Genomic DNA, 26,248 nt, shown 5'->3' on the forward strand with positions numbered 1-26,248 from the left:
TTTTTTGTTCAAGGTGAATCTTCATTTCTTTTCTATGTAAATAAATAATGAGTAATTACTAAAAATTTATATTAAAATTAATAAATATGATTCCTTAGAATCATAGATGATATGATAAATCGAGCCCATAAAATAATTTCTCAGTACCTGGACTATGACAATTGTCAGTTTATCGGTTATTCATCGTATCCAAATTTAACCATAAAACTTTTATTAAATAATATTTTCTTTGATTTTATCTTTTTAGTATTTTAATTTTTAATATTTGATTTTAAGATAAAATAACTTTTGTTTGAATAGAATCTAGTAAATGAACTAACGTGATATTCATTTAAGCCTAAAAAATTTACGTTGATTATATTATGTTAAATGTTATTTGATAAGGTAAAAGATATTCTTTAAAAATTGGATATTAATTTAAGTATTGAAAAAATAAAATCTTATCATCCATTAAATAATGAGAATTAGGCAAGCCGAGATTTTCTAATAATTTAAAAGGATCAAGAAGGAAAAAAAAGTAAGCGCGACAAAAATAAATGCAATTACACGTCAATTATATTTTTTTGATAAATTATTTCATGGATCATTTTCACTTTTTCATCAATAATTCAACTACTTAAAAATAATCACATCAATATTTTTCTCCATGTCGTTTATATATATGGATTTTATTTTTCATATCAACTTATTCATTAATGCATATTAAAATAGCATTAAACTTAAATTTAAAAATTATTTTTAAAATCTTCATTAATGGGTATTTCTTCTCCACCAAAACTATCTTCTTTCTCTTACTCTATTATTTTTCTTCTCAATCAAGTTGTTACTTTCACCATTAGCTCCTACCTCATTTCACCAAGCTTCCATAGCTTGTATTGTAGGATGATTTTGTTCATATACACACAGGTTTTCCATAAGAACTCGAATTGTATTTTTTATCTTCTGTTTTTCCTTAAAAAGTGTGATTTCCATATTCAAGTAAATAATCTTATAAGCTGAAGCAAAACAGTCTAAGTATTTAATTTTTTATTTTTAAAATATGTCTGCAAGTCTACTTACTACTAGCTAACCACTGCTTAATCTGATCTAATAATAATTTCGAGCACTATGTATCATAGATTGCCTTCTCAATTCAGGTTCTTATGGAAAGCCTATGTGTGTATGTATAAAATGTTATTTCAGATAACATGTGTTCAAAATTTCAAGTATTTTTTTTACTTATAAACAGTGTTATTTTAATAAGTCGACTGGGAAGAAAACAATGGAACAAGAGAAAGAATAGTTTTGGTGGGAAAAAAAAAGTGTATTAATGAAGATTTTAAAAATAATTCTTAAATTCAAGTTTAATTTTATTTTAATATACATTAATAAATAAGTTGATATGAAAAATAAAATCCATATGTATAAATGATATGGAAAAAAATTGGAGTGGCTATTTTTAATTTGTTTGGACCATGTGGTGAAAATGATTTATGAAATAATTTTCTGTTTTTTAACGTTGACTTTATACACGTGGCAGCGACAAGATACGAACATAGGCTTTCGAGTCAACTGACAAGGTAAAAGAAAAGACATCGTATTTCTGTCTTGAAAACGCAAACGCAAAGAATCCGCATTAATTGCCACTAATAATGATAATTTATAATAATCTCCCTTAATTTCCCCCCTTAAACACACTTGAATTTAACTTACCTAGCAGAGTAATTATTGATTAACAAAATTCCTAATCTCTCGATTCTCTAATCTCAAAAAACCCAAGGCCCACCCTTCAATCGCGTTTGTTTTAGGTAATTAAGATGGAAAATTAAATGATTGAAATCTGGGGTTTTGATTCAGTTTGGTGTCTGATCTGTATTGTTTATGATTGTTATCGAGTATCTATCATTCAAAGCTTTCGCTTTTCGTAATCATGAAGGTTTTTCGATTCAACCAGTTTTTAATTTTTGAAAATTTATTTGATGGAAGAAGTTCCGAATTATGGAACCATTCTTTAGGCTAAAAATAAGGCTATTTTTGTGCATGTAAGAGATCAATCTCACTTCAGTAGTTTTGTTTGATCAATTCCTAGAATTCTTAATCAGGTCTTCTATTTTAGTCTCTGATCTAAAAAAGCATTTCTTTTTTCCCCTTCAAATCCATGAAAGGAGTTATCTTTCAGTTGTGTTTTTGTCTTTTTTCTCCTCAATCAGGTCCCTTTCTTTGGCAGGTTATTGAGGTAAAACGCAAGATCTGAACAATGGCCACAAATTCATCCAATGGGGAACAACAAACATCCTCAAAGCCACCACCTTTGCCATCTCCATTGCGCTTTTCTAAGTTTTTTCAGGTGTGTTTTTTGGCATTTAATGTAATGCTAAAATGTTGGTATTCTTTATCATGTTATTGCAGCTTTTATTTCTTCGTGTTAATTGAAAGCTAGTGACTGTGATGTTTTCTGCAGCTGGGCGGTAGCTTTTCTTTGTGAAATACAACCTGTTAAAATGCTTGAATTACCTTAGCCTTTGGTTATGGGCTTATGCTTAGGGTGATACTTTAATTAGATTAATTTTAAGTAGGGCAGACATCGTAATGTCCCACAGATATAACTATCGATTCAGGTGTGAACATACAATGGCATTCATCTTTCTGAATTTGTACTCTCACTAATATGTTTGATAGTGTGTTGACATTCTTATTTAGTAGTGAATCTGTTCAGTGATTGTTAATGTTGTAAAATGTTCAAAGAAAATTGTTGGCTGGCCATGTTCGAAAAACCGTCCTCTTGTTTCTTGGTTGCTTGATGTGTAATTTTCTGTCTTTTCTGAATAAATGCCATGAGATAATTTAGAGTAACATTAAATTAACTAATTCTTCGAAACCAATGCATCCAGATTTGTTTATAACCTTGTTCGTGATGATTCCTGAACAAATCCTAATATTTTTTCCTTCCTGATCAAGTAGCTCTAGGGTTCTAGAATCCTTTACCATTGTTATGTATTCACTATTCAGCTTAGATCCGTGAACACTGCCTCAATAACTTGTTTATTTGCATAGAATTCTTGTTGTTCAGTTTGGATTATAGTTTAAGTTCTGTCATTTATGTTTCATTTATATCTCTAATGTTATATTTTACTGTTAATGACAGGCCAACATGAGGATCCTGGTTACTGGAGGAGCTGGTTTTATTGGTTCTCACTTAGTTGACAAATTGATGGAAAATGAGAAAAATGAGGTTTGGAAATTTTCTTATCACATCCAACCTCCCCTGTTAAGAAATTATTTTAGCCGAGTCAATATGAGTATTTGACCCATTTACTCAAATTATTATGTTCTTCACAATTATACCAGGTGATTGTTGTCGATAATTTCTTCACTGGATCAAAGGACAATCTTAGAAAGTGGATTGATCATCCCAGATTTGAGCTTATTCGTCATGGTAATTTCTTATGGTTTCTAACCATATGTGCTTAGACTTGAACTGAACTCGATGGGTTGGGTTAAAGACTGTCGAGATGGCAGTAGACTATATTCGGACGAGCAATTTTGAGAAATTTGGCATATTTTTGAATTTTTCTTCTTGGCAGATGTTACCCAGCCGTTGCTCGTTGAGGTTGATCAGATTTACCACCTTGCATGCCCGGCTTCTCCAATTTTCTATAAATACAATCCCGTGAAGGTCGGTGCTGGTATCTTTCGATTGTTTTTTTTTTTTGAAATATTTGTGAGCACTTCTTTAATTTTACTTTATATTTCCATAGACAATAAAGACAAATGTCATTGGCACACTAAACATGCTGGGACTTGCCAAGCGAGTCGGAGCAAGGTTAGGGAATGCAGTTCATTATAAATTTATTTAAATTACCCTTCAACACTGGCTCTACTTAATTGAGATTTTGCGGAACAGGATCTTGCTCACATCAACTTCAGAGGTATATGGAGATCCCCTTACCCATCCACAACCAGAATCATACTGGGGTAACGTTAATCCAATTGGTAAGTTTCCTCGGTTGAAGTCTGAGCCACCTTTATGAATTCACTCTTCTTGCTGGACAGTTTTGCTTGAACCTTCTGCACTTGTGAAGATAGAATATCTTCTCTAGAAGATAAATTCTTGCCATTAATATATTTAATTTCTTTCCATACGAATCTGCTGTTAGTTGATACTGTGTAATGTCAAATGGACTTTGGAAGTTGGCTTGGCCGGATGTTTAATCTTGTCAGAGAATCACATCGGCACCGAATGCTTCTTTTGTCTTATAGGTGTTCGGAGCTGCTATGATGAAGGAAAGCGTGTGGCTGAGACCCTAATGTTTGATTATCATAGGCAACATGGGATAGGTAAAATTTTCTCTGTTTGCCTATATGATGTTATCCTATAATTATTATTCTTGATATTGTCCTTTTATGGTTTACCTAGAGATACGCATTGCTCGAATCTTCAACACATATGGGCCACGGATGAACATCGATGATGGGCGTGTTGTCAGCAATTTCATTGCTCAAGCACTTCGGTAAATTTTTTCTTTTAATGCGCTGTATGGTTGTTATCATTATCATTGCTCTTCTTTTATTCTTGGTTTTATTGTCAACGAGACAACTACCAGCTTAATTGTAAAACTACAAGACAATTATTTCCTATATTCTGTTACTTTTTAGTCAACCATATAAGCAATTTTTCATTGTTTTTCCACTGAGCTATTGTCTCTCATTTGACATCCCTTTTGCGCTTTGTAGTGCTGAACCACTAACAGTTCAAAAACCCGGGTCACAAACTCGCAGTTTCTGTTATGTATCGGACATGGTATGTGACAGCTGTAGAACTCTTGACTAGCTTTGATTCATTTGGGTATCTCTCTACCTTAAAAGAATTAGAGTATTTGTGTTTATGTGTAGGTTAATGGCCTTATTCGTCTCATGGAGGGGCAGAACACTGGTCCCATCAATATTGGGAACCCAGGTTATCCAACGGTCACTGTGACATAATCTGTTTGGCTTATGGCCATTGTCATGTATTTTCTGATTTTAGATGCCTTTTGTTCTGTTTTAGGTGAATTTACAATGCTCGAGCTTGCCGAGACAGTTAAGGAGGTGAGTTCCGTATTCTCTCTGCTTTTTTTTACCCTCCATGCATCACTTAAGATAAATCACTTGTTTTTCTTGACAATGTTTTATGGTGTGCATATGTTACACAGCTTATTAATCCTAAAGTGGAGGTAAATATGGTGGAGAACACTCCAGATGATCCAAGGCAGAGAAAACCCGACATCACAAAGGCAAAAGAAGTGCTAGGTTGGGAGCCGCAAGTCACGTTGCGGGACGGGCTTCCGCTCATGGTGGAAGATTTCCGATCAAGGCTAGGAATCTCAAAAGCTTAACCTATTAGTAGTGAATTATACTACTAGAGGAGGATATTTCACTGCCGGCCAGAACATTATCCGCAATCTGTGTGTTCTCCCTTGGGCCCAGATTAATCTTTTATTCCATCATACCAAAAAAAAGAGAAGAAAACCCATAACCATTGAACATGGGAATTTTGTGCTGCTATTTTAATTTTCGGCCCTTACAGATGATGGTGAATTTGTTTGCTGCTGCCGTTAATAAAAAAAATATCTTGATTAGCTCTCTTTAATAATATCTTTTTCTGGGTTAGTTATGCGCTTTTCAACAACGCCTCTGCCCAACATAGGGTGAAATGATGTACTTCAACGACTTGAACAAGCATTGCATCTTTAAGCATCACAAAGCTCATAACTAAAAACTTGTGATCAGTGGCACAAATTGCCATGTTTATTGTTATCAAAATGATTATACAAATATCAAGGCCTAAACACTAACTGGAAAAAGGCGCTTTAACATTGTTCAAAGACAACCATTAATGATATCACAATTCACAACTGGTGATTTCTTGACGTTATTATTATAGCTCATCGCAAAACGACAACCAAAAGCCTCAAACCAGATGAGTATCTGGAATCAGCAGATCACCTGAATACCAAACGCGAATTCAATCATTTCGTTTAGTAAATTTTCATTTTTTTTAAAAATGAGATGAAATGCAGGGAATCCGATTCTAGGGCTTACCTTGTGCTTCTGAGCGAAAGGTGAGTTCTCGACATCTTCCTCTGCAGAAAAAAATGTAAATTAAAGAAAAAGGTAATTAATAAAAGAGACGAACAGTATCGTTTACAGCATACAAGGGCGTATAAAATAATGAAATGTAGAGATGGAAAAAAAATGATGTTACCGGTGAGGCCAAGGGAGAACTTGGTGATGATGGTTCCGGTTACAGCGAAACCAACAAGGAATGGCCACGTCCGGTTGAACCCTTTCTTGAAGAAAACAGGCCATGGATCGAACCACCTCTTCATCTTCCTTCTTTTCTCTTCTTCTGATTCGTAGTTTCTCTTTGCTTTTGGAGGCTGTAAAGCGTGAACGAGGAGAACGGGTTTTATAACAATGATTATCATGGCCACTGGATGGTTGGCTGGGTTTCTGAGTGAGTATTTCATGGGCTTGGTCATACTAGGTCCAGCCTATTTCGTTAATAAGCCCAACTCCAATTAATTTTTTATAATAAATATTTGGGTAAACTAAGTGTTTAGTACATAAACTATCAGTTTTCATCCGTTTTAGTATTTTAAACTTTCAAAATTTTCAAATTCATACATAATATTTAGTTTTTGTTTTTTTAGTACCTTGCCGTTAAAAAATTAACACGTATAGTAGCTAAACAATCAGTTTTGGTCCATTTTAGTACCTAAATTTTTAATTTTTTTCCTTCAAAACTTAGCGTTAAGTTTTTAACAGGTACTAAAATGAAACAAAAACTAAACGTTAGGTATGATTTTGAAAAAATTGAAAGTTTAGGCACTAAAACATATCAAAAACTGATAATTTATGTAGTACCCCAAAAATCGGGTCAGTGACTGAAATGTAAGGATTTAAAATTTAGTGGTTAAATTTGATAAATTGAAAAGTTAAAGGACTAATTTTGGAAATTTGTGTCTAGGACTTATTAGCAAAGATGGAAGAGTGGAAGGGCATTATGGTCTTTTATCAAGAAATAAATTTAAAACTCATTTTAAAGGATATTTAACATGTGAGGATAAATAAAGGGAAGATATTTCTGGAAGCTTGGTTTTCTTCTCTTATTCTTTTTCTTCTTTTCCACTGTGACTCCATTGCTAAGGTGAGATATGTTTCAAGTTGATTTTTTTTTTTGATTTTGAGTTGGTTTTTGGTTCATGGGTGGTATAGAAACTTAAAGAATCTTTAAAATGAATAGAAACTAAGAGATTTGATGTATTATAGATGAATTAGGAAAATGGGTTTTTAAGGGATTTGATGAGATTGATTAGTATTTGGAGTTCTAATGATATATTTGACTTGCCAAGTGTTTAATTAAGATGTTTGAAGTGTTAGAAAGGATTAAGAATATGGTTGATTAACGAGTATGATTTTAGCTTAAAATATTCTATGGAGAACTTTAGGATGTTAAAAGAGGATTAATGGATATAAGTTGTGTGAGATAAATATTAGTAAGTTTAAGGGTTTGATTGGAGATAAAACTTAAGATTTAGGTGAAGTGTAGGTAAAATTCAGAGTGAAAGAGGTAAAATCTAGGTAAGGGTATCGGTACTGGAAGAACAGTATCGATACTATAGGGTTAAATTGAAAGAAATGATATGAATCGGATGAACAATATCTATACTGATTGAAGTAGTATGATACTAATGTGGATGTATCGATACCAGGAGTAAGGTATCGATACTGTAATTGAAATGAAATTCTAGAATGCCAAAATGGTATTGATACTGAAGTGGGTATCGGTACCACATAAGAGAAGTATCGGTACTATAGGAGGGGTACCGATACTATTCAGTCTGAAATTTAAATTAGGAGTTTTCGTTTTGTTTTTGTAAGTGTTAATTGGTTACCCGTTAACAAAAATTCGGTATTGATATTGGACATGTCTATGTGTAGATTTGGATCGAAACCGTACCAAAGGAATTGAAATAGTACGAGATTGAATGAAAGAAAAAGGATTCCGTTTAGGACTTACGTGAGGCAAATGTGAGTGCAATTTATTGTTTTATAATAGACATGAGGACAACTTGCGATAAGCCAACCTCAAAGGTATTCGATCGAAAACTGTTTTATTTTATTTATTTATTTATTTATTTTATGAATTATTTTTATGATGCTTTATATAAAGTGCATTTCAAAGTATTGTTTTGAGTTATTGGTATGTGAAAAATGTTATATGTGAATATGTTTTATATGAAAATGCTCTATGTAAAAATGTGTTAAGTGAAAATGTTCTATACGAAAATAACCTATGTGAATGTACACTACGTGGATAAAACACACTTTGAATAAAGTAATGAAATCTAATTATAAAGCTAAAGCACAAAGTATATGTATGAGAATTAGAGGTATAGTTGGCATGCCAAGAGTCGAGGGTTCTACGCGGTCCTTTGAGATAAATTTCTACGTGGTCCTTTGGGACAGATTCTACGCGGTCATTCGGGACAAATCTATGTGGCACTTCGGTGTAAATTATATGAGTAGTGGTGACTGCATTATGCACAACCTCAATGTACTCAGATACCTTGAGTTCTCAATAATATGAGTTGGGCTCTATAAACAAATTTATATGAATTGAACAATGTATAAGATTATAATCACGTGTATGAAAGTTATATGGATTTCCTTGATCAATGTTTCTTGAAAGTGTTAAGTAAATATTTTATTTCTTTATACTCATTATTGCATCACTAAGTCAATGACTTAGCGTGTGATTGTTTCACACGTAGGTTCAAAGAGATTCGAGGGTTAAAGCTAGGAGAGTACATCATACTCCTGAAGAAGATCATATCAGAACAATTTGAACTGTAGGTTTCTTATTATTATTTTGTGATTTTGTTGGCATGTATTATAAAGTTTTAAATTGTAATGCTCTGATCTGTTTTGTAATGACACTATTTGAAGTTTATAAATATATTAAGTATTTATTTTCATTATGATTATTAATATTCAATGTAAATGTTTGTATAAGGGTTCACCTTTAAAATGCAAATAAAAGTTTTAAAATTTTAACGAGTTTTCAAAGAGGAAATGTTTTAAAAAGTCAATGTGACACTTCAGATTCGTATCCGAGTCAGATTCGTATCCACGTGCTTATTACCCTTTTTAAAGGGAAAATAAAATAATATTCCCTGAAAAATGACCATAATACCCTTATTACTTTCAAACTTTGTTATTAAATCCAACATCAACACTTTTCATTTAAATCCCTGAACTTTCCATCTTTTCTGAAATTGGTCACTAAATTTACCAAAATTCTATTTTGGTCATTAACCCGACTTTTAGGATGTTACAGAATGGGTTTTGATGTATGAGTTGGTGTGAACAATAAACCAACCTACTTCTCTCATCTCCCAATTTTCAACTTCTACATAGCACGAAGCTAAGGACATGTTTGTTTGATCCCCAAGGATTAAGGTCGGCAATCACATGAAACACAATCTGTATTCATCTCGACTGTTGTTGAAGGAGAGAGGAAGAAAGAAAGTGGAGGAACATTATACAATCCCATATTAGTAGCAAACAAGCAGCTCGGGGTTGGTAACTTATATAAAAGAAGATGGGGGAGAATAGGTTTAAGCATCTTTGCGCTTGGGGCAATGTCGAGCTTGAATCGAGCTCAGAATCGAGCTTGAAGTGAGCTCAGAATCGAGCTTCAATCGAGCTCGAGTCTCAAGTTTTAATCGAGCTCTTAAATATTTTTTGAGTTCGAGCCTTTTCGAGTTCGAGTCGAGTTTCAATATTATATTTTGAGTTTGAGTCGAGCTTGATAATTTTAAGCTCGCGAGTTTTCGAGTCAAGTCGAGCTAACTTTGAAAGTTTTCGAGTTCGAGTCGAGCTCGACTCAGATCGTTTACACCCTTAGGTAGGGTCTCCAACGTTTAGGTTCATTTATGTTCGTGTTCGTTTATGTTCGTGTTCGTTTATGTTTGTTTATTTATTAAATGAACGAACATGAACAAGTTATATTCCTTAATAAACGAACATGAACAAAAAAAATTGTTCGTTTATGTTCGTGTTCGTTTATGTTTGTTTATTTATTAAATGAACAAACATGAACATACCTCCGTTCGTGTGTGTTCGGTTCATTTACAAGCCTAGTTTTATTTGTTAATTTGTTGCTATATATATTGGTTTGTACAGTTTGATGTTGATCGACCGTTTAACTCCTTAAAGCCTACTATTGATTATACCCTTTTCTTTTTGGATAAGCATTGATCTCATATGTTAACCAAGAAAACGGTCAAGATTGTTACACTACAAAGATCACATGCCCCATCTGTATCAATTATATCCTCAATGGGCAACCTATCAAGGATCGTCATCCAGTTAATAACAACATGCTTGGTAATCATATACATGAATGAATTGTTCCTCCAATTAAAACTTTGTTTTTTGTTTGAAAAAGATAATTTATATTGATTAAACCTGAACTATATATCCCATTAAAAACCTCCCTAGGTCTAAATGAAGGAAAAGAGTACACATAGCAAGGTGAACGGGATACAAGACAAGAGGATAATACAACTAGAACTAATAGCAATACAAAGAAATCCAATTTTTAAAGAGCATGAAAACGAACTACTACATTGACAACCAAATTCAAACAATTAACATTGAAGTAATAATCTGTCACCTTTAAACAACCACAAGACTCTCATCTTCAATAGCAAAAAAATCCAACCAATTAAGAGCTACAGTTCACCCAAAACAATGCACAATCGTTGCCTGAGAACACAAACATCTTGGTAGCAAGTAGCCACAAACACTCCAATTGAAATATTGAATACGACCGAGGAGGCTAGATGACATATCTTATTCATGTAAGATCGGAGTTGTTCTAATTGTCAATCAACTTGATTATTGAAAGGTTATTTAGAATTTAAGGATGGCGGTAAGGGGTTAGTTAGCAATAGAGTTTGATACCAGTGGGCAAATGATCGACAACAATGGTGGTAGTGACGGTAGTCGGCAACAACAATGATGCTTGGAGTTTAAAATTTCTAGGGTTTTCATGATATTTTAGAAATATTAGATTAAATAATGATAATAACTTTAAATTTTTTTGAATAAATTTTTTAAGAATTTATAAATGTAACGTATGTCATATTTTTAGTGGTTGGAGATATTGAAGGAATTTATAATAATTATACTTCAAATCAAAATTCAAACTCTATTACAGAAATGTATGCCATATTTGTTGGCGTTCATGCAGTTTGTGGTATGTCATTATTCTCCCACTAAGGGTTACCTCAACCAGTTCATCAAGTTAATAGTCCAACTCAAAAAATCTTTAATAATTTCACATCATTAATGGCAAATCCACCTCCTGGTACCATTCCATCAAGTTCAATAGGGCGACATTTATCTGCCAACTTCTTTGACCTCAATATAGAGATGCATTCTTGTTCCAGGTGGAGGCATTCATTTACCAGCTTCTTCGACCTCAATATGGAGATGTCTTCGACATAACACTCAATTCATAACCCATCATGCCCATGGTCAAAGTAAGCTCCTACATAGCTATTACAGTGATGATTTCTACAAAATACAATCTCAATATGAGTACATTGGCTCAAAGAAAAAACATGGAAGGCAAAACAAAATGTCATTATAAAACTACATGGCGAGTGGGATGTATCTTACAACGAACTACCCAGTTGATTTAACCTATTACGAAGACTGAATTCAGGGACAGTAGTTGAGTTTGAAACTCGCCATGCCTACGAGAATGATTGAGTGCTTCAAGATCGATGCCAATTCTATTGTGTTTTCTGGACTTACCCACAATGCATTAATGCTATGAAATAATGCAAACCCGTAGTCCAAATTGATGGTACATTCTTGTATGGAAAATACAAGCAAGTTTTATGTTGAGTCAATTGAACCAATAAAATGACCAAGAGGGGGTGAATTGACAAATAAAAAATTATGGAAGCTTTTTTAGAGAAAAATAAAAAATTGGACACAAGCAATTTTAGATTGGTTCAACTTCCTTAATGAAGTTTACGTCCACTACCTTAGCTTCCACACTAAGGATTTCAACAAATTCATTAATTTGTTTAAACCTTTTAGGACAAGGTGTAACCTTACAAGTGTACAACTATTCCTAAGAAGAAATTACAAATAACAAACTTAGAACCCTCACTAGGAATGTGTTTGCACAATTCAAGAACAAAAAACACTTAACAAATAAAATAAATGAGTACACAAGTGTTCTTTGAAAGTTAAAAGAATTTTCAAGAATGTTGACTTGATTTTTTGGCTCACTTTGATTGCTTTGGCTTTCTCCATATTCTCTTCTCTTCACATATGACTTAAAATCTTGTTTTTATACCCTTCATTTAATTCTAGCTGTTTGGGTTGTTGTGGGAGTTAATAGAGTCATTGAGATGAATTTTTCCCGCAATAAATGTTGTCTAGACACCTTGAGTACCAGTCTCGAGCCGTATCGATACTCATAGAGTATCGGTACAAAAATAGTCTATAGGAATCGTGTTTGTAAAAAATGTAAAGAGAGTATCGGTACTGCAGTGTATTTTTACACATTAGTATCGGTACCCATATAGATACCACTTGAACAATATTGGTACTGTTCTTGCAGTGTCGATACTCTGTTATAAAAAAATAATTTTTGACTCGATTAGGATCTGAAACTCATTGTAAAAATCTTTGAAAACTATTTTGAGTAAATGACTTTGAATTTTTCAAAAATAGTAAGGAGTAAAAATATAGTATTTGATTTTACAAGGAATATTTATATTCGAATGGTTGAATCGAATATAAACTTGAAAATCATATTAAAATTAATCTTAAAATTTCTTTAAACTTATTTTGGTATATCAAAATCTCAAAGCATGGTTCAACATTTTATTATTGACAGTTGTCCAATATGGTAATCGTAACATTCTTCCCGTTGCCTTTGTTGAAGGAGAAGATACAAAGTCTTGGGCTTTTTTCCTAAGAAATCTATGGTTACATGTTGTCACGAGGGAACATACTTGTGTCATTTCAGACCAAGGAGTTAGGATCAAAGTAGCAATGGACTCTTTGGGTCCAATGTGGAAACCCCCACACATCCAACATTGTCTTTGTATATGACATATTGCTGCAAATTACCACGAAAAATACAAGAAGAATGGTGAATGCCAATTAATTACGCACGAGTATGTTACTTTTTCCAATTTTGTTTCTTAATCATTTTCATCTTATCTATTTTTATATCATACTGACTACTATATATGGAAACTTAGGTTACGAACTCTTACCTTAAAGGTTCGAGGATATGCTTCAAGAATTGCGAGGAAAAAAATGATCATTGATACAATTATATCAGTAAAATCAATAAATAAAAGTGGACAAATGCATACGATGGTGGATATCGATATGAATATATAGCAACCAACTTGGCTGAGGCTATCAATTCAACCTTAAATGGGGCACGTCATTTACCAGTAATTGTTTTAGACAAAATGGCGTATTTTCGTTTAGGTCAGCTTTTGGCGAAGTTCGGGGGGACAAGCTCTTACTTGGATGGAAAATGGTTATGTTTATCACCCAAATATTAGTAACAAATCTACAACAAAAAGTTACATCATCAAACAGAATGTTGGTGATAAGCTTTTCTCGCACCCAAGAATTATTTTGTGTCACATAATTGCAACGACCTCTTCAAGGGATTAAATCTAACTCTTTCAGAGTTAATCTATGAGAGTGGTGGTGTGACTATGGGTTTTCAATCTCTGAAGTATCCATACTCCCATGCCATAGCAGTCTGCTCACATTCTCATCAAGATTATAAGCGATATGTGGATCTCGTATACCAAGTTTCAGAAGTATCAAGGTATATGAATATGAGTTTCCCCCCATAAGCAATGAAAAAAAACCTAAATGAGGTTCAAACTTGGCCTCCAATTATACTAGGTCCATACTTATTAAGGGATACAAGTCGTCCAAAATCCACTCAAATTCATTGTGATATGGATATTCGAGAGGCGTCAAAAGAACACAAAAGATATGGGCATTGCAGAAACCTAGGTCACAATATGAGAAATTGTCCATCTCTTTTATCATCACGTAATCGATTACCACTACTCATGTAATTCTATTTTATAATGTTTCAATTTATGTAAACAGATGGCATCTGAAAATAGGGCGGTGGCATCTGAACCAGTGGGCTAGGGATGTAAACAAGTATCGATGGTTGCTGCTCTGATGGTTCCAGTGGCATAGCTGAGGATGACCTGGATGTGCATGCTCTTCGTCTATGAGTGGGGGGACGATGATGTTGTGACTTTGGACATCTTTCTCGATGACAATGAATTCCCCCTCGTGCTTCCTCTGAAAGTAAGAATGACTTCCCGTTTGCATTGAACCATTCAATATAGCCATCTGAAACCAGATACCAGTTTCTAACATATACTCTTGAGATGAAAAGCGTTAATTTCGATTATCACACATCACTAACCAATCTCTATGCTTCACCAACCAATTAACCTCATTTTTCTCATCTATTGATGTTATGCATATTGTCGAGATTTATTGGTGCTTCAGGAATATATTGTGTGAAATCAAAATGATGAAACGCACAGTCAGTTGGATGCCACTCAAAAATAGCATAACAAATAAGTGGCACAACAGCCACCCATACATCCAATTGCCCACTCAAGTCAGGTGGGATGTAAGCCCTCATTTCGTCGTTCAAATAGGGCAACCATTTTAACTAAAACCAAAAAAAAAAATTCTTATCAAACTTTAAATGAGATTCAAATTATATAAAGACAATTAAATGAAAGAATTAAAATTAAAAACATACCTCTACACCAACTTTCTGGTCAATGAGTAATTATATATCTTCTAATTCTTATAGGATATCACAATGATATTTTTATTTGTTAACCACTTATTTAATATATATATATATATATATATATATATATATATATATATATATATATATATATATATATATATATATATATATATATATATATATATATATATATATATATATATATATATATATATATATATATTATAAACAAGCATTAAAATTACCTTGATAATAATGGAAAGACAAAATATTGATTCACGATCGGACAAAAAAAAACATGTGATACTATGCCCACGGCTGGAGAAGCATGAGATGACCGCCAATTTTACTATATTTCGTGGCTCGACACATTTCTCTAAACAAAAATGGCAACACTGCAGAGCCCCAACTCAACGTGTAGGCTACTTGAAAATCGATGAGATGTCGCAACCACATATAATGGACCTGGTTCCAAGACTTATCGGGCATCAATATCCCTCCAAATATTTGTAATATGTATTCCCAGGCAAATGCTTTTTTCTTATCCGTATAACGTTTTTCACGCAACTGTTAGTTCCATTTATTGGGAGCCCCAACTCCATTGAAACATCCTCTAGAGTAATGGTGCACTTCCCACATGGCAGATGGAACGTGTGCATGTCTCTGGCCTCCACCTCTCGATTAATGCAAAAATAAGGATGAGTTCAAGTTTACAACCTCCTTTAATTTTTTCTAAGTAACCAAGTCCAGACATAGATAAATACTTCCAGATACGCCTCGATATTTTTATCTTGTTATTACGAATAAAAACTTTTAATATTCGATCAGTTTCCTAATAAATAAATTCTAACCATTAAAATTTAAATTAATATTTCAAAAAGTATTTAAATAAATTCTAGCAATTTAAATAATATATGATCAATTTTCTAATATTCAAAAATTTAAAAAGAATATAGTTTCATATTTTGATCGTATCAGCAAAATGACTCGAAATATGATCAATATCTAATTGCAACCTCCCGCTTTCCATTTTTTAACTGCAGATAATAAATATAAATTAAATAATTTTACAATTAAATAATCAAATAATAAAAAATTATGTAATAAAATAATAATAAATTTATTGAATAAAAAAATAACAATATACCTTAAAGACTAGAATGTAATAGATGGGAAGAAGAAATAATTTTCGGTGTGGTTTGTATGAGCTACCAAGGGGGTTTATATAGGGGATGAGAGGTGGAATAGGCGAGAGAATGTGGTAGGAATGATGGGGTGGGGGAAAGGCGTGCCCCATCAAGCGCGTCTTCTACTGTTTTCGCTGATTGGGTGATGATTCGATGTAGACGCTTCCCACCGAATGTGCCTTCGTGCCACGTAAACGTAGGCGCGTTTCACGAAATGCGCCTTATTTTAAAAGGATGCTAGATCAAAAATATTTGGTGAAAGGGTGTTTGAGAGGAGATTTTTTAATATTATGTTGATTTTTCAGTAAAAACACCTTCATATCAATGAAAAAAGTATTAAAAATTGTTTTATTTGTTTTTCGTGGTCAATTATCCCAAATTGATGCTTTGATCCACCCATGCTCTTGTTTCTTTGGAATATCTTAAAATAAAAATAAGGCTAAAGTATATAAATAGTCCCCAGACGTTTAAGATGCTTGGATTTTAGTCATCAAACTTTTAAAACTTATAATAAAATCACTAAATTTTTAGTTCATTTTCAATAAAGTCCCTAACGTTACCTCTCTTTAGTTTTATCCGATGTGATATTTCCCTCCTTTAATTATTTTTCTTCTCTAATCTAAAACCCCTTTACCACATTTTTTTCTTTTTATCTAACTCTCTCGTTGGTGTTGTTGTTTTTTCGATGTTATGTCTAATGATTCATCACTGTGAATATTTAGAAAACGACGGTATTAGTGGCGTAGAACTCATCCATTGTTAAAGTCTAACATTTGAGTCCCAACAGTCCCATAGCATGTGCCACCTTCGTCCAAACTTCACGGTTGTTACTCGTCGTGGAAATTGAAACTGTAACTAACTTAAAAACCTGAACGACTTTCTTTAAGATCTCGACGATGTCGATGCATTTATCGTAAATAGAGCCAACACGCTTGAAGCTAGCTTGGTTGTAGTCATCTTCAGGCGTAACGTGAATCTTCGAGTAAAGATTATCGTCGACTTCATTAATGGAGTAACCACATAGACGAATCGATATGAGAAGTTGAGTGATCCCACAGGTTTTTATGATTATCTTAGTTAGATAAACGAACAAGCTCAATTATGATAGTACATAAGCATCGAAGAAATAGTTGTTGACGACAAAGACGTTGGTGTAGTGACGACATGGAGGACTTGTTCAAGTGATTCAAGATTGATTTTCTTAAGACCCATGTTCTCAAACGGATCATCACCAAAAAAATGAAGCTCCAAACCCTTCGCAAACTCTGGAACTGTCATTGTTGAAACATCAAAATAGATACCTAGAAAAAAAGAGAAAACCCAAAAATATGAAGGTGAAAACAGAGACAAAGATGATGGGATTCAAGTGATTCAAGAACTACAGGGTGGGAGAGAAGCATCAGAGATGTGGGGTTTTATAGGTGCGTTTTTGTGTGTGAGGAGGAGGAGGAGAAGGTGGGCTAACATGGTAAGTGCCACATAAAAATAACTGGAGGTAATGTCGGGGATCTTACTGAAAACGAACTAAAAGTTCAATGATTATATTATAAACTTTAAAAGTTAGGTGACCAAAATGCAAGTTACTTAATAGTTGCGTGACTATTTTTTTATACTTTACTCTCAAAATAAAAATAAAACATTGAAACGATAGCGGCCTGATTCTTTTTGTTACCGTTTTTTTTTTGTCGATTTAATTTGTGTTATGATCTCGTGCACGAAATAAGTTTTAGAGTTTGCAGACCAACAGTTTGATGAAATGAAATCCTAATGAAAGTGATGATCGGCTTAGTCGTTGACTCCTTATTTGTCAGCTGTCGGCGAACGTACACCAGATTGAATAATATAAAGTAATGCAGAGTATAAACGGGACAGTTCGTGGTTTTTGTAAATACCCATTGGCTGGATCTCTCTGGGCACGCAATTCTTGCTCCAAATTATTTGTTGGAGGTCTAAAAAAATTCTTACTCTGTGTTTTTCTCATTATCCGATTTGAAGGGAATGTACGTTTACTACTTTCTTCTAATTTTACTATTATATTATTGACTTGTGATAAGTTCTATTGATTGTAGGGCTTTCATATGATACCAACGAGACTGTTTTGAAGAATGCTTTTGAAAGACACGGTGAAATCATTGAAGGTATTTTTCCTGGATATTTATTTTGACGTGATTTTGTGCTTTGCGAGGTTAAAAATGTTTGAGTTTTAACAGTTCGAGTTGTTGCCCGTCATGTGAGTGAGAAATCAAGAGGGTATGGGTTTGTGCGTTTCACTTCTGAAGCTTCAGCCATTGCTGCTCTTAAGGAAATGCATTCCCGGGTATGTTTGAAGTAATTAATTCAATAACTCAATTTTAAGTATTGACCTATATATATATATATTTCTATTTATGATAAATGAGCAGTTGGGTTGAGATCTGATGTTGCATACAATGGTTGTTTTAAGGTATTGGATGGTAGAAATATTCGAGTTGAATTCACACTCAAGGGATGATTGATTGATATTTATCATTAGAGTGGTTTGGTGTCTTCCATGTTGGTAGTTATTGATTTTCATTCAATCAATGTAGGAAAACTTGGTTTCATGTGTTGAATCTGTGACTTAACTTCCCAACTGTCCTTGATGGATAACTTCCAATTTGATAGCTGAGAACTTTGTAACACATTTTGAACTCTTTTGAAATGAATCAGATCTCCCCAGTTGGATTTGATTCATTTGAACCCATCTCATGCACTAATATAGTGGATGAAAAAGCCTAATCCTCGGAACAATGCAGCTTTTGTAGTATATAAACAGTATCATGTGCTTTGAGTCGTTGACGACCAATTTTCACTTCAGTTGCTTGTTAAACATTTTATGGTTGAATGCATTTCTCTTGTTTATTGAAGGCAGAGTTTTTATTACCTTACCTTGTGATGATTGCAACTCGTGGCACAGTTTATTATTCTCAACTGTCTCCTCACCATCAGCATATATCAGATATAGTTTTCATTTTGTTAGAGCATAGCCATAATTTTTAATCGAATATGATGTGTGCGGCTTTGATTGTAATTCAATTTTGTATTTGAAAGGGAAAAACAAACTTTCCCTGGATAACTCGCGTGAATGGTTTTAGAAATATGACAAAAAGAGTGGGGAGTTGGTACTTTTTCTCAATTAGAGTCTCCATAATTCTAATTTTGTACTGGGGATTATACTTATGTTTTGCTTATGATGTTTGATCTCATGAAATGTCTGCAATTGGCTGCCCGGCGTTTACTGGGCTAGAACTGGTGTCAGCCGTACGGCCTTCCTGGTCTTCTCTAATGCCCAAACCAGATATGTACCTAAGTGTCTCGTGCTGTTCTAAACTTTGCTCTTAATAGGTGAACGATTAACTTTTAATGTGGAATATTAATAAGTATGATTTTACCTATGAATTATTTGTTATATATGACAAGTTTTAAGATCAAAAGTTGAGTTTCGAGTTTAAAAAAATTCAAATATCAATGCTAAATTTGTACTTTGTACGTTCTGCTTTTGTATGTCAAACATAAAACAAGAATAATCCCAGCAAGAAAGTTGTAATGTTACATTGCTTAAGCTCGAGTTTCAGCCGTAAGTAATACAAAGCAAGCAAGCAAGCAAATGTTTGTTTTGAATGTTAAAAAAGTAACTCAGCTGTTAAATCTGTCGCTGATACGCTGGAGCCACAATGAACCCCCATTCTTAGTGAACTGCCAAAAGAGTGTTTAGTTGCCCAAGTGATTGAAATTCAGCTACAATATTCAACGATCATGATAACATCTTAACCTTAAACCCCCCCTCTCCATCCTCATCTTCACCGTTGAGGCTGTCATCACCTTCGACCTCGAACGCTGTTGATACCAGCATATGGAGAAATTGCAGTTGAGACAGGACTAAGACGATTGATAATGAGTAAGGGAAAGCTCCGTGTGCTTTAAAAGGAAATTCTTATGGTTTGTGGAGAAAGCATCTTCCAAGTATATACTTGAAGCAATAACTTTATGGGCCATATTAAATATACAGTCCTTTCAACTTTATTTTTAATATGATTATAATGGCGAATGGGGGGAATTGATACACTAACCAGAAACCCTGGGAATTGGCATATTTGGAAATTTTTGTTGAATTTCTATTGCTTTCCATCATGGTATTAACTTGGATAATTAAACAAACAAGCGATAGGTTGGAATTGATGATTAAATTTGAATATAGTATTGCAGTAAACAGCAACAAATAATAAATAAATAAGTAAATAAATTCATGCCCAAACGATATCACCCATAAACTTAAGAGCTGGAACACCTCGTATCTCTAAATCAACTAGAGGTGCTTCAATTATCCTCAAGTTGGCAAGTTCTGGGTCATTGCGGATCATCTCAATGGCATGCATTTGCTCCTGTAAACACACAGATTTAAACTAAATGCACAGCTTTTACACATGATACTGGACCAACAACTTCGCATACAAAGCTGAAGAAGAGGAAGAAACATATATTACCTTCCTTTTCGTAGTGCAAAACTTGCAATCGGATACAGATGGAGGTAAAATCTGATTAACGATAAGCTTGTGAACTGGTACACATTCTTTCCTCAAAGATGCATGCAGCCTAGATGACTCATTTACTGCATTAACTGCATTAATGACCCAATTAGAGATCAAACAACACATTGATCCATTTAAAATTAAACTTCATTCTACTTGGTTTTGGCTTTGATAAACCAGCCAGCATAGAGGTAGTTTTCAAGTGTTTTGGAGAATACTGTCATTTTTAGTAGATCTACAGTTCAAATAGTAGTCGGAGTCTTGCTAACCATATTCCAACTTAGACACAACTATAAATATTTCATTGATCACTAGATACAGGAAAAGGTAGGATAGACATCAAAAGTTACATCATGTCGACAAGAAGGTGAAATCAAGGTGTTACCGATGGTATGGTTACGATAACAAACTCAGTTGTATTGGAATCCCGGAAAAGGTCTCACACTTTTGTCATCCTCTCCCTCAGTAGCTGTAGTTTTTCAGGCTACGTAATCCAGAAAAGCATGGTTAGAATTTAAATACAGACCAAATCATTCCAAAGAAACATTTGAGCTTACCACATCCTACCGTTCTTCTGCTTTCCCAAGAACAGATTTGATGGCTGAAGTAGCTGAAGCTATTTTCTTTTTGAACTGATGAAAAGACGGTTTTATAAAATATATCAGAAGTTTGTTATATTACATGTATGATCTTTACATTACACATAAATTAGAACAAAGTGAACAGATAAACTGATCTGATTGGGATCCATATAGTAATGAGTTGAGAATAACCGTACTGGAACTTCCAAGCAAAAGTGTCATTTATATCTTCATAATTTTCCCAATGGATGCATCCAAGAAGTTAGGCAAGGACAAAAACCGAAGTGTATGGCCCTGTAAAATACTCGATAAAAAATCTAGCTATGTACAAACTTCAAATGCAGTTGAGCATGCTAAATATCGAAAGCAATTAAGAGACCACTGACCGCTGCTAAACATACTGTGCTGTGGCGATTCAACAAATTGCATCACCTACAAAGCAGCTGCAGGGTTAGGATAAAAAAAGTCTCAAATGAAGGTAAGAATAAAAAACTAGAAGTAATTAGAAACGGATCAAATAATGTACATGCCTTGGAAATTGCTATAGCTTCATCTAAACCTGGCGGAGGGGTATCCAATAGCTCTCCTAGTTTTAGATCCCCCAACAATAAAGTAGTAACAAAAAAAATGTCAGGTACAGCAATCAATGAACAAATCTTAAACAAAGTTGAAATAAAATCTGTAGATTAAGGAAAAAAGGGCAAAATGGATCAGAACTAGGTACAGGGGGGCTATAAATAGACCATAATGCTGCCCAGGAAGCTAACAAATGTTTCAATATCGTTCGTAATCTTCAAATTGCTTTAAAGGAAGCAAAAGGGCTTTACTTTTTCTTTTCTTTAATCTACTTCAGGAACCAAAACAAAGTCCAATCTCAAAATCCTGGTTAGAATAGAAACTAAAAGCAAAAGTGTAAATCAAATCAGCACTATGACACAAGTCCATTTCCTTGACCATTATTCTGTTTGCCAAAGACAAAAAATAAGTTTTAATGGATTCTTCTTCCATTATTAATGGTAATTTAACAGAATGATAGGCACGGCTTCTAAATGTAATGCAATCGACTGATAGTGTGCAAGACTTGTATCCACCTGATCAGCAAGCATCCCAAGGCCCATGTTATTCATAAAATCTTTGACAGCACTCCCACCATTCTTTTGACTTGCAGATTGAAATTCCTCTTTAGCTTTATCTGGAGTTATCTGTTATATTACTAAGGTTTAAAAATATGCATCACATGATGAGCTAATGTGAAAAAATTCAACCTTAAACCATATATACCTGAAGGGCCAACAAAGGAGAATTCAGTCCATCGATAGTAACAAGATTCCATCCTGCCAAATCCTAGAGATAATGAGCAAAGCAGATTGTTGAAGAAGGGTCCCATAAACTAACTTCCATTGTAGAGCATTTTCTGTTTAAAAAGAAAAACAGAAACATATTTTGATACCTGGGCAAAAGTGTCACTTAAGGAGTGAGCAGGATCAGTTGAGATGACAATGGTAGGGTGGCCATGGTCTGCAAATTTTACAGCAAGGGAAGCAGCACAGCTTGTTTTTCCCCGCCTCCTTTCCCACCTAGGAAGTAATACTTAGGCTGCGGTCCAATGATCATCTCATCAAACCTAGCAGCTGGATCAACAATAGTTGCAACACATCTCACTGCAATGAAGAAACATATACGCAAATGTCATTCTAACTAATTCAAAGGAAGTTTTACTGAACTTCATTATGCCTTGGAATATGATTTGCAAGAACACCAATTAATCTTAATCGACAAAGAAGCTTACAAAGGCAGTTTTACTGAACTTCATTATGCCTTGGAATATGATTTGCAAGAACACCAATTAATCTTAATCGACAAAGAAGCTTACTTGGAATATCTCATTAATAGTCCATACAAAACAAAGGAAATTATCACAGTACAGTTCCCGTGTATATGATCTAGCCGTAAACGAGGAACCAAAACAAATTTCTGATTGCTAACAAATATTTGAGGCAATAAATGCATTGAAGAAAATGCAAGTTTTTCCCATTTTTCAGTAGGAAAAACAACACACCACAATCAATCACCAAGCGAATCGCTGGGGTAAACAGAATATAGAGTAGCATAAAGGAGAAACAGGGTTACCTAGAAAAGGTGCAGTATTTGGTACAAAAGTAAAAGATGATGTGATTCTATGAGAAGGGATGTTGTTTTGGGGTTTGGTTATGCAATGCGATACCGTGTTGGGAATTAAGTTTCGTGAAAAAAGTGAAAGAGAGCGAAAACAACGAGATAGCATCTTAGAAATGGAAATGGACGATATAAAAACTTTGGGAAATCTCAGAAATTCAAATGGAAGTGAATTTGACCACACTTGTGTACGTGTGTAATGATGCAGAGGAGGCAAGGCCTGGAGCGGCAGTAACTTGAAGTGAGGGTTTTGTTTGGGTTTTAGGACTTGAAAAATCGCCACGTCATAAGCCTGAGTCCGCCACATTTCAAACCTGTGAGCACGCTGACTTCTAAAGCTCCATTTTTTTTTATTTAGCTAAAAAGCCATAAAAGGTTTAGGGTTTGAAGTTTGAGGTTTAAGGTATATGACTCTTGTATTATTTTTTTTCTTAATATGACCTTTCAATTCATTAAAAAAATTAATGTGACCTTTTGACCAATATTTTTTGTTGTTTGACCATTATGGTGCTGACGTGATAATTCACAATACTGACATGGCGTTCTACAATACTGACATGGTTTTCTACAATAATGTCGTGGTAGTCCATCTACCATGTTTGAGTTACCAATTTAATATACATATCATGTTATCCACCATATTATCAACCATCATAGACTATCATGTTAATATTGTGAACCGTCACGTCAACACTGTAACAATCAACTACGTAAAAAAGTTAATCGAAATGTCACATTAGACTTATTTTCTAAATTGGAGGGTCACATTGAGAGAAAAATAATACAAGGATTATATTAATTATTTTAGAAATAGAGGGACCTTTGATAATTTTTGTATTTTATTTATCGTAAATATGGTAAATTTGATGAAAACTCAAAAAATAGTATAAATGCATTAATCAGTGTTTAATAAGTTTTTCCATTTAAAAAAGGTCACCATCTGGGGTTCAGAATTCTAAAATAGAAGGTACAACCGCAAAGCAATCCTGAAAAGACCACGATTGCAAGCTACGTCAAAGCAAGTGAAAAAAAAAAACAAAAGCCCACTTACAACCTAGACGGTTAGCCCGATTCCCCTCTACCTGAAAGCTTCACTTCATCTTTACCTGCACCCCCCCTATTCTCACTGTTGGAAAAAAGGATGAACTACATTGATAAATTTAATATTTATAGTGAATTTAGAGTCTTTTTAGATATTATAAATTAATAGATATGATTTAATTTGAATATCAGTAAGATAATTACTCTTTTAATATGTCAATTTAAAATTGTATGTATTATCTTTTTGGCGTTTTTCTCGAAAAATCACCTGTGATCGGTATATTTATCGATCTAACACCGGTCAGACTATATTTCTCGATCTAACACCCTTAGCAGTAAAGCGCGCCCTCTGCACCGCTCTATACGCTGATTTGGCGCCACGTGGGGTAAGGCGCGCCCCCTGAAGCGCGTCTTATGCTGACATGGATACACGTGTGTAAAGCGCGACTCCTGGGGCGCGCCTTACGCCACGTAGGGGTATAGCGCGGGGCAGGGGCCGCACCTTACCTTTAATTCTGATTTATATATAGCACGGGGCAGGGGTCGCACCATACCTTTAACTGATATAACTATATAAGGCGCAGTGTAGGTACCGCGCCTTGTAACTTTTCCCGGCTATAAATACCCTTCTCCCCGATTAAGTTCTTCACATCTCTCCTCTCAACTTATAAATTAATACAACAATTCCGTCAACGAGTCAATAATTCTGACAATTTTCTCATATTTTATTCAGAAGTTTGTTCGATTTTTCATTATAAGGTAATTTTGTGATAATTTTTTTATTATATTTATTGTTTATTATGATTATTTGAAAAAATATTATACTAATTGTTGTCAATTAATTTCTGTGTTTGTAAAATTAGAAAGCGGGAATATACGTCGAAATAGTTTTGCGGTACATGTAATAATATAAAATTATATTATTTAAATTATTTACGTTTATGTGTAAAAATTTTATTCTGTTATATTTTCGTTCATATATTATTTATTTAATCAGCATTGTTTCAGTTGTTTTTTTACAGATATAATATTGCCGCACTTTTAAACTTAAAGAATGTCACGACTTTCAGCTATTGTTTATTATTATGGTAAAATTCGAGAAGATGAAACCGGCGTTTTCGTATCAAATAAGCGTGTTAAAATATCATTGAAGAGAAACATAACTCTTAAACGAAGATTTCGAGGAAGATTCATGTTGGAAGTAGTAGAAGAATGTCATCGTTGCAGTACAGATTTCCAACATCATTGTTGCCATTAACTTATACAGCGTTCGAACTTTTGAACAATGATGATGTTGAAATGATGGTTGAAGCTCAAAGTAATTATTCAGAGGCTGATATTGAGATGTATGCAAATTTTATTCAAGTGCGTCTCGTTCGGGGTCAATCATTAAGCTCCCACTATGGGTTGGCTGAATAAGTTGACAGTCCGACGATAGTAATGTGTAATGATTTTAATGCCATAATGGGGAGACATTCATCCGTAACTCCTTACGATATGTACCGAGGTGGGTCAACGAACAATCCGTATGGTAACATCGCGTCTAGTTCAAGGGGAAGGCATTCATCTGCAAATCTGTTTGACTTTAATATGGAGATTCCATCGACGCAACCATCTGTGCAGTTTTCATTTGACACGATGGCTTCAAGCTCTAGGGGGAGGCATTTGACTGCGAGCTTTTTCGATCTCAATGTCGATATGCCTTCTAGTTCAAGGGGAAGGCGTGCAAGTAGTAGGTTCTTCGACCTAAATGTGAAGCGTATGGAGGAACCATTATCTCCACCAGAAGAACCACTTCGTGAGCCTGGTGCGGATGGTGCTGAGACTGGACTATTCATT

General features: G+C 34.1%; 2 protein-coding genes, 1 long non-coding RNA gene and 1 pseudogene across 5 annotated transcripts; 2 read left to right on the top strand and 2 right to left on the bottom strand.

Annotated features, from left to right (window-relative positions):
- The first annotated feature begins 1,700 nt into the window (after nucleotides 1-1,700).
- LOC120180531 (UDP-glucuronic acid decarboxylase 5-like) lies at nucleotides 1,701-5,514 on the top strand. 2 transcript variants are annotated; one of them, XM_039185846.1, is made up of 13 exons: nucleotides 1,701-1,787; nucleotides 2,207-2,326; nucleotides 3,125-3,211; nucleotides 3,328-3,415; nucleotides 3,564-3,655; nucleotides 3,738-3,802; nucleotides 3,884-3,972; nucleotides 4,240-4,317; nucleotides 4,397-4,490; nucleotides 4,714-4,780; nucleotides 4,873-4,936; nucleotides 5,027-5,067; nucleotides 5,172-5,514. In XM_039185846.1, the coding sequence occupies exons 2-13, from the start codon at nucleotides 2,237-2,239 to the stop codon at nucleotides 5,352-5,354; spliced, it is 1,038 nt and encodes a 345-aa protein (XP_039041777.1). In that variant the 5' UTR covers nucleotides 1,701-1,787; nucleotides 2,207-2,236; the 3' UTR covers nucleotides 5,355-5,514. The 2 variants fall into 2 exon arrangements, with proteins under 2 accessions (XP_039041777.1, XP_039041784.1); XM_039185853.1 differs by lacking the exon at nucleotides 1,701-1,787 and adding an exon at nucleotides 1,951-2,081.
- Nucleotides 5,515-5,765: 251 nt separating this feature from the next.
- LOC120179781 lies at nucleotides 5,766-6,386 on the bottom strand. The gene is made up of 3 exons (XR_005521649.1): nucleotides 6,224-6,386; nucleotides 6,061-6,101; nucleotides 5,766-5,964 (listed from the first exon to the last, which is right to left on the bottom strand). It is a non-coding gene; the product is annotated as an uncharacterized LOC120179781 (long non-coding RNA).
- An 11,378-nt stretch (nucleotides 6,387-17,764) lies between these two features.
- LOC120179676 (glycine-rich RNA-binding protein 4, mitochondrial-like) lies at nucleotides 17,765-18,837 on the top strand. Of its 2 annotated transcripts, XM_039185219.1 has the most exons (5): nucleotides 17,772-18,012; nucleotides 18,135-18,203; nucleotides 18,276-18,382; nucleotides 18,509-18,581; nucleotides 18,754-18,837. In XM_039185219.1, exons 1-4 carry the CDS (start codon nucleotides 17,916-17,918, stop codon nucleotides 18,554-18,556), a joined length of 321 nt encoding a protein of 106 aa, XP_039041150.1. In that variant the 5' UTR covers nucleotides 17,772-17,915; the 3' UTR covers nucleotides 18,557-18,581; nucleotides 18,754-18,837. The 2 variants fall into 2 exon arrangements, with proteins under 2 accessions (XP_039041143.1, XP_039041150.1); XM_039185212.1 differs by lacking the exon at nucleotides 18,754-18,837 and having other exon boundaries at nucleotides 17,765-18,012; nucleotides 18,509-18,671.
- Nucleotides 18,838-20,317: 1,480 nt separating this feature from the next.
- On the bottom strand, nucleotides 20,318-23,477 carry LOC120181187 (annotated as a pseudogene).
- Nucleotides 23,478-26,248: the final 2,771 nt, after the last annotated feature.

This window comes from Hibiscus syriacus, unplaced genomic scaffold (assembly GCF_006381635.1).
Source record: "Hibiscus syriacus cultivar Baekdansim isolate YM2019G1 unplaced genomic scaffold, ASM638163v2 tig00003715_pilon, whole genome shotgun sequence".
Classification (NCBI taxonomy): domain Eukaryota; kingdom Viridiplantae; phylum Streptophyta; class Magnoliopsida; order Malvales; family Malvaceae; genus Hibiscus; species Hibiscus syriacus.